The sequence below is a fragment of the Astatotilapia calliptera genome, chromosome 16, assembly GCF_900246225.1.
Source record: "Astatotilapia calliptera chromosome 16, fAstCal1.2, whole genome shotgun sequence".
Lineage (NCBI taxonomy): Eukaryota > Metazoa > Chordata > Actinopteri > Cichliformes > Cichlidae > Astatotilapia > Astatotilapia calliptera.
The window spans coordinates 16419156-16427794 of NC_039317.1; the positions used below are offsets into that span (position 1 = coordinate 16419156).

The 8639-nt window shown below is 41.1% G+C and overlaps 1 protein-coding gene across 1 annotated transcript; it reads left to right on the forward strand.

Moving 5' to 3' along the window:
* The first annotated feature begins 432 nt into the window (after positions 1 to 432).
* LOC113008504 (nectin-3-like protein) lies at positions 433 to 8386 on the forward strand. Its single transcript, XM_026145968.1, has 5 exons — positions 433 to 563; positions 1665 to 2006; positions 2125 to 2427; positions 3222 to 3315; positions 7161 to 8386. Exons 1-5 carry the CDS (start codon positions 449 to 451, stop codon positions 7186 to 7188), a joined length of 882 nt encoding a protein of 293 aa, XP_026001753.1. The 5' UTR covers positions 433 to 448; the 3' UTR covers positions 7189 to 8386.
* The last annotated feature ends 253 nt before the right edge of the window (positions 8387 to 8639 follow it).

The window sequence follows — 8639 nt, forward strand, 5'->3', positions numbered from 1 at the left end:
TTTTTAGTGCTAGTATCATCTAGTTCTGATTCTGGTTCTGTCTTGGTTAAATCCCAAGTAGTCCTGACTTTGAACTGTTGTAGTCCTGTTTTAATTCTGGATCAGTTCTGGGTCTGGTTGAATTGGGGTTTAGTCCTCATGTCTTGATACAGCCCTGACCTTGTTCTGCCTTGCTGCTTAATTAAAAAAACTAGTTTAAGGTGTCCTGCACATGTGATATATATATATTTTTGAGCAAAAGTCAAAACAGAGCCAATTAATCTTTCAGTCATTTCTAGCCCCCCCCCCCCCCCCAAAAAAAAAAAAATAAATCCCACATGCATACTACTCTTTTGGGCTAAGCCCCTGGCTCCGCCTCTGGTTTACACGAATATGTATTTCGTTTACCGACCTAACAACGTTTTTTTCCCCAGACTTTGGAACGTTCTTATAACTTTAAGATTTGCGGATGGATGAAGCTGCCTTCTTTTGTGCCAATTACTGCCACCGTTTCCCTTTACGATGTGACTCCATGACACGTATGCTTCTGATGATAGTGTTTCTGATGAGTACAGACGCTGAAGGTACGTGGATTATCCTTTATTGCTGTTGCTTTGGTCGAAGGTAGAATAGAAAACGTCTTACATCTCTTATTTTAAATAAGAAGAAAACCCCTTTTTTTTAGTGAGCTGCCCGCGATCACCTTCGTTTTGGTATTTAATTTCTTCACTGTAGGTGATCACTTCGAGTTTCTACGCTAAACATCAATTGTAAATTATTATGTTTTAAAAATGTTTTTAAAAAATGTAAAAGTGTAGGATTGAGAGTCGTGTTTTGTTTTTATAACCCACTCCTGGCTAAGTACTCATCAGTAACTGTTTTTGATATGGGCGAGACGGACGGTTGCCCAGGGCGGCATCACGGGCATCGGCAAAAAAGTTGCTCGTACACTGCCCCGACATCATGCCAGCGCATTTTGAGGATGGCATAGACACTGATCGGTGTTCTTACGGCCATTTGCTGGGAATAAGGGCGCCCTCCGTTTGCGAGGCGCGCCCGCTGCTTGCGACACAGGGAGGAGAGGACGGGGATTCTCTGGCTGACTGGAGCAGCATCTAATAACCAACTCGCAAAATAAAACAAAATAAAAACAAAACAACAAACACGAAAACACCAGACATCATGATACAGACTTATAATTTGCACCGATGTTTTTTTTTCGAAATTCTATACGCGAAAAGTGAGCGCGAGAGCCCTCGGTGCGCCTTCTTGCTGCTGCAGTCAAAGTAAACTTTATTGTCATCTCCGCTACATACAGTCCAGTATATAGAGAGACGAGACGACGAGGCTTCAGTTACACCAGTGCAAATAAACAAACAATAAATATAAGAAGAGTAAGAAAATAAATATTCACTTTAGGACTCGGGGTAAAGGGATCAATAACAATTTAAAATTTATAATTTACAGTTTGATGATTTAAAGTTTCACACACAACCTGTCGACAGGGGAGGGCTGCTTCCAAATAGAGCACATTTCATTCATAATGGGAGGGAGGTATTATCCATGATTGTCCTTATTTTGCACATCTGCCTCTCAGACACCACCCTTAACCCCCCACCCCCACCCCAACACACACACACACACATACATTATTCATTAAATTTTTGTGTGAATGCTCTTTACAGCTCTCCGGGTGATTGGTGGAAATGTGAAAGTGGTTCAAGGAGGTACCGCTATGTTATCGTGTTATGTCATGGATACCAATGATGACCTGACACAGATTACCTGGCAGAGGAGGACGAGAGAAAAACCTCACAATGACAATTTTCTAACTATCCTACCCAGAGATGGACCACAGTTTGTCAGTGAACGTGATGATCGATTTAAATATATCGGGAATTTTAATGACAAAAATGGAACTCTCCAGTTATCCAATGTTGCCCTGAAGGATGAAGGCAGCTACACGTGCATCTTCACCTTGTTTCCCAGTGGAAATCAGAAGACAGAAATACCTCTAAACTTGCTTGGTATACTAAACTTTTGTTTATCTTTATTTTAAAATACTCTTGTGTTTGTATGTGAGAAACAGTTATTGTCACCATCTGTCTTGCATGTTCATTTAAATTAGTGCTGTAACTCTCCTAGTGCCTCCTTTCACAAGCATCAAGGACAATCTTCCCACTTTGGGCACAGAAGAGGTTTTATTTGCTACTTGCACGGCTGCTGGATCGAAGCCTCCTGCAGAGGTGAGATGGCTCACTGGTGCTTTGGGAGACAAAGTGAGGACGACAACAAACTCCACCCAGTATGACAATGGCACGACTACCACAGTCAGCTCTCTGTTTGGTGTTCCTATGAGAGAGATTAACGGTCACCAGGTCCAGTGTGTCATCAGTGGTGACTTCCTGTCTAAAGTTGAAAGTCTGCCCTTCACTATACAGGTCTACTGTGAGTATCAGTTGCTGATGTAGTTTATTTATTTATTTTTTTTATCCATGGTTGATGCATTTGTTATATTTTTTCTTGGAAATCTCTGAAAATTAGCCAGTGGACGCATCAGTCGCAATGCATGAACAGACTCAAGCGCAGGACTCTGTTAGTGAAACAGTTGTACAGTTTATTTATAACAGACAGAATACCTAGGACACTACTAAGGGACTGATAGATATAATCTGTTGCTGAATTCTGAAAACGCTAAAAGCTTTATGTGTAGTAAAGACAAAACATTCCATGTACCAAACTTTGGTTCGACTCCTTACATAATTAAATAAAACAGAGGCAGTTTTACTTTGATGTTTGACAAAACCCTCAAGGAAATGACTAAAACTAAGAAAGTGGACCTAAATGTTTGTTACTGGAAAGAGGATCAAGTCCTATCCAGATACTTTGTTTTGTTTTTCCTCTTTATTCTCGAGTGTGTGCTTTTTTTGTTTTTTTAAATGAATGGGAGTGAAACATCCCAAATCTCATGACTTTGCCTCCTGTTTGTCACATTGTAGCATGTTGTCACAATAGATGGGAAAATTCTTTCTGAAAGACAAAAACATCTAGACTGATTTAAAAAAAGACCATTGTTATTGCTAAAGACTGAATCATGGCCTGAACCACACAACATCAGCCTCAGTCCCAAAAGTTTGTCGAGTTTGGATTCAAGATGTAGGAAACATTGGCGAAACATTATTTTCATGTTATTACTGTGTCCTCAGTTCAGGATTAACACAGCTGTCTTTCTGCTCTTGCAGTCTCTCCCACAGAAGTGAACATCAGAGCAAAATCTGAGGACTCATTTGAGTGTGTGACAGAAGCCAATCCAAGTGCAAATTTTACATGGAGCAGGTAAAGTAGCTTGAATAACAGTTTCAGCTGAAACATTCATTTCATTGGTTCTTTTTGTTTGTCTCAAGTGACCTGTGCTGAGCCATGAAAAAAAAAAGAGCGGTATAGAGTGTTTTTATATGGTTAACAAAGTTTGTGAGGTTTTGTTCATATATAATTTCTCAAATTTCATTCCCAGTAGTCCTATCTGAACTACCATAGCCAGTGGCGTGTCTAGAAAATTTTTGTTGGGGGGGCCAGGTAGGGGCACAGATTTGGAGAAGGGTGGCAGATTTAATTGGCAGATAATGTTTTAAAAAAAAAATTCTACCAACCCTTAACCATAATTCAATAATCCTATAAACCTAATAACCAAATGCACTTTTAACTCTTATTAGAATGAGATTTTAACCACTACGGTGCAAAGTTTTTAGATACTGCGTTGATAAAGTACAAGAGATACAATCAGTGCTTTGTCAGTGTTTACTCAGCAGTCAAGGACAGCAATATTTGCATAGTATTTTTACTGACATATAGTGCACATATGTTTTGGGCAAAAACATTTTTGAAAATTAAAATACGAACATTTGTAACAAACAATTGACAAATTAGCCAATGCCAATGCAAAACTTTATCTGCCTGTTAAAAAAAGAAGATAATCTTCTCACAAACTGGTGTTTGATTTTGAAACAGGAAAAAAGTGGGGAAACAACTGAAAAGACTAACATTTGAATGAAACCTGAAAGCAAGTAAATACTTTCTATGCTGCCTTATCGTAAACTTTGGTAATATTGATAAAGAACAACACTGGCTGATGATAAAATACAGTCAGCTGGCATGGTGACACTGCCAGTATTAACCTGCAGGGCTGGACTGGGACAAAAAAATTGGGCATTTTTACTACAGACCGACCCACCAGGTAGTAAAGCCATAAAGACTTTGACTGAAAACAAACCCTGTTGTGACAGTGATGTACAGTCTTGTTGGTATATGTATGATTTCTATACATTTTACGTCAGATAAAAACTTTGGTTGTAAGATTTAGATAATTATTTAATAAAAACTAGGTATTTTAAATGAGAATAAGAAAGAAAAGTATTTCTTTGTGCCCACCTCTCCCTGTTAATGCCCTACCTGGCCCCCTGGCAAAACTTTGCTAGACCCGCCCCTGCACAGTTACCAGCTGTCTGCTACATAAAAAAGGATCCTGGTGTTATTTGTCTCTCAGAAACAGTTCATAACTTCCCTTCAACTCATTCATGTCACCTAAAAGGTAAACCTGTTTCTCCATCACCTGTTCAGCTCTGATGGTTCAGTAAGGACATCTCCTGGTTTCATCTTCATGTTTCCCTCTCACCACATATCTAAACAGACATCATGACCAGCAGCTTTACAGCTGTGGCTCCAGCAAACATCAGCTGATACTAGAAATTAATATTAAATACATTCTAACAACAGCCGATCAAGCTTAAACATGCTGCTGTTGTTTAGCGCAACATCTGCTGGTTTCCTCTTTCTGGCGCAAAGTGGGCGATAAACAAGAGAGAAAAGCCGATCAGCTGATCATTGATCAGTTTCATGATTGAAGTAGCAACAGGAGAGGGAGGGGGAGAGAATGAGAGAAGAGGCAGCTGTGCAGCATAAAGACAGAATAAATCCAGCTTTGTGTCTTTTTTCCATTCTAGCTAAAGTCCGGGACAAACTGCGTCTCTTCTCAGCTCAATACGAAACGTGTAATATTTTCTCTGAATGAGGGACCATTCCATTTTTAAGGAGCCGTTGGCAACTCTACTAACCTTATGAATAAAATAAAGTTCACTATCAGTAACATCATAGCACCCACCCAGCTGTATAAAAACTCCGTCAAACTGGCTAGAACGCAGTATGAGTTATTGCAACTGACAGTAAAAAGTCAGCAACATGAAAATAAACTCCACCTAAACTTGGTTTATATCTGACCCAGATAGACTGCAGGTCATAACTTCTTACCTGAAGTTCAGTTCACCTGACACTCGGACTGGTGGCTGCTTCGGGTCTCTCCTCCTGCCTCCCCTTCCCTCATCCACCTGTTGCCTCTGTGGAAGCCCCGTCATAGCCACCACCAAACAACGGAGTTATTTCTACACATCGACCTGCATCTGGCCAATCCACCACCTCTCATTGTTCATGCCATTACAAAAAAAATAAAAAATAAGTCACTGGGGATATGCCCGGTATGCCCGATGGCCAGTCCAGCTATGTTAACCTGCAACCAAATCTGCAGCTCCATACAGCAATGTTACGACTTAGATTATATCTTATAACGCATAACTCTTATGTTAGCTGCCCTCAGTAGCATACTGTCTGAAATATTCCACAGCTGCAATAATTCTTTAAGTGTTATTTTTTTCCTTGGTATTCTAATTTCACCGAAGTTTACTAAACTCAACAAACTTGATATTACTTACCGGGACATTTATTCTGTCCTCATTTTCTTTCACCGAAAAATTGTTTCCTGCAGTGCCATCTTTCGCGCTTGGCTCTCCTACCTTTGCTAACGTGATGCGCATAGCGCAGAAGCGATGCTGCATTCACTTACACTCGGATATCTGAGCGTCACCGTGAAAACATAATCGGACATTTGATATTTGATTGAATTTTATTGTTTTGCCTTTGGGGTGGCACCTGGGGTGGCCAGTCTGGTTTGGGGGGTGGCCTGTGCCCCCCCAGGCCACCCCGCTGGACACGCCATTGTTACCGGGGCACGATCACCGGGGACCCGTTTTTCCAGCACACACGCCCGATACCACGTGACAACAAATACGTCATTTCCTGTTGACTAAAAAAAAAAAAAGCACCCTCTCACGGTCCTAGGGACCAAAAAATTGTCCCGCCCGATCAGCGGGCGAAGCCGCTGCTGCACGCCGGAAATGAGGCTTCATTTCCCGCAGGTCTATCTAAGCAGCCCGCTGTTTTCCAGCCCGGGGTCAAATGTGGAGCAAGGGCGCCACCCGGTGGACAAATAAAAAAATTACAACTCTAAGGCCCGTCCTGCAAAATGAAAATGAACGCTAAACATCAACGATCCCTTTGACCGTAATTAATTTGCAGTGAAAAATAGCGTTTATAATGGGTTTCAATGGGGCACAAATCGACCACTAAGCACAATAGTGTAAGTTTGTCTGTAGCTTAGCCACTGAAGCTAATTGAAGGAAGTCAGACTTGAATTTTGAAATAAAATCATATCAAACTTTTTTTTTTGGAGAATTTGGCTATAGTCCATTCAACACTGTGCAAATGGCATGTAATCAAAATTTGAAAATAGCCACAAATCGACCCAAGACCCTCCAGGGGTTTTAAGTACACGCAATATTTTCACTCTCACATTTTACTCTGTACTGGAAGACTTGTTCATTTTCAAGATTCATTCATCCATCCATTTTCTTCCACTTTATCCGGAGCCGGGTCGCGGGGGCAGCAGCCCAAGCAGAGAAGCCCAGACCTCTCTCTCTAAATGTCAGCTTTTTCTTTACGTAAAGACTGGGGTCTGTAACATATCAGCTCGTTTCTTATTTATTAAAGAACATGCCTGACACCAGGCTTTTGAGTTAACGGCTCCATTCGATCTCTGCAAGTATTTTTAAGTATTTTTAGGTTCTTTCCAGCAGGATTTGTGGCTAGTTCTGGAGCTTGACCCTAAAAGATTTCAGTGTGTCGGTGCTTCTGCTTTCCCTGTTGTCCTTCTCTTCCGTCTTTATTTCTGTTTCTGTCAAATTTAAAAACAACTGCACTCTGAAATACACACTCTTTGCAAGATGTTGTCTAAACTAGTGGTTGGAAGGCATATTTGTGTTTGGTCTCTGATGGTTTATTTACACTTTTTGCAGGCCACGCCCACGGACTACAGCGCCATGATGAGCAACAAAGCCAAGAAGTCTATTGACTTCCTTCTGATGCAGGACACCGCCCCGACGATAGCCACGGACGTGTCACTGCAGTACCGCCTCGACATCGTCTTCTGCCAAACGGTCACCTACACATATTTTAATTATTGTATGTCTGAGCTGATGCGTTTATCCTGGAGTGACTCAGAGTGAAGGAGAAGGCCAAGAAGAAGTGTAAATATCATAGAAGCAAGGAGTTCAGAGCTCTACGACTTAGTGTCTTTATGGTATTTATGTGTGTAATGGAGACCAGGGGTTCCATTACCCTTACTTGTATTTTTATTAATTGACTGACTGATTTGTATTTAAAAACCGTAATGAAGAAAAACACACACTGGTTGATTGTGATTCTTTATTAGGCTTTTTAGGTTGTTATTTAAGTGACTCGTTAAAGGTGAAGAGACAGGGGGACTGGCCATCCTACCTGTGTCAGGAAAAGAACCTGTGTTAGAGCTGTTCACATTTAATCATTTGTCTGTAACCTAAATTAGTTGTATATGTAAAAAGAGAAGTGTTAACAGTACTCACTTTGTAAAGAGTAAAAGCAGCTCAATCACCTGCTTATGAGCTCCTGGAGAAAACCAATGTGCCAGGCTAGGGGAGTGTGTTGGAGTGATTTTGTTAAAAGTTGTCATTATTGTGCTTGGACCTTGTCTTGAACTGTATGTTCAGATATTTTCTGTTCCTCCCCCACATGTAGGATGTTGGGGATGTTACTAGCTATAGTTTTCAACTGCAGGCACAATCTATGTAAGATTCTGGTTTCCTTATTTGGTAAGGAATGTTCACTTCCTGCCCTTTATGGGCTCACCATGTAAATGGTGGACTGTTAGAGAGGTTAAGCCATATACGAGGTTGAGGGGAGATGACCCTTTTATGACTAGAGATGCGGTTAAAACGTTTGTAAGCAGGAAGTCACGTATACAGACACACATACACTCTCTCTCACTCACACACACACACACACACACACACACACACACACACACACACACAGTGCCTTAGCTTTTACCACACAACATATGGGGTTTACAATGGGCGGTTGTGTAACTGTTTTCATTCAATAAAAGGCTGCGAGTGGAGGCTGGAGTTGGAGTTGTCTGAGTTTGGGTGTAGAGCTTGCAACTCTGAGAATCCGACCAGGCTTCCCCTGCACAAGTAAAAACCAATCGAACTCTGATTGTCTTACTTTGTTCTGAGTCAGCGAGGGCTGAAACCTAACTGTGGTTAAGGTGTTTTAATGCAGCGGTCCCCAACCGCCGGGCCACGGACCGTCGTTTGGTCGAGAGATGAGGCTCGGGTGTGAAATGTATGGTTTTCAGAGTTTTTATCGTTTTTTATCGTTATTTTGTTATCGTTTTTATCGTTAACTCTGTTTTCCTGGGTCTTTCATGTGTGTTATGAATAAATCTTCTTTTTTTC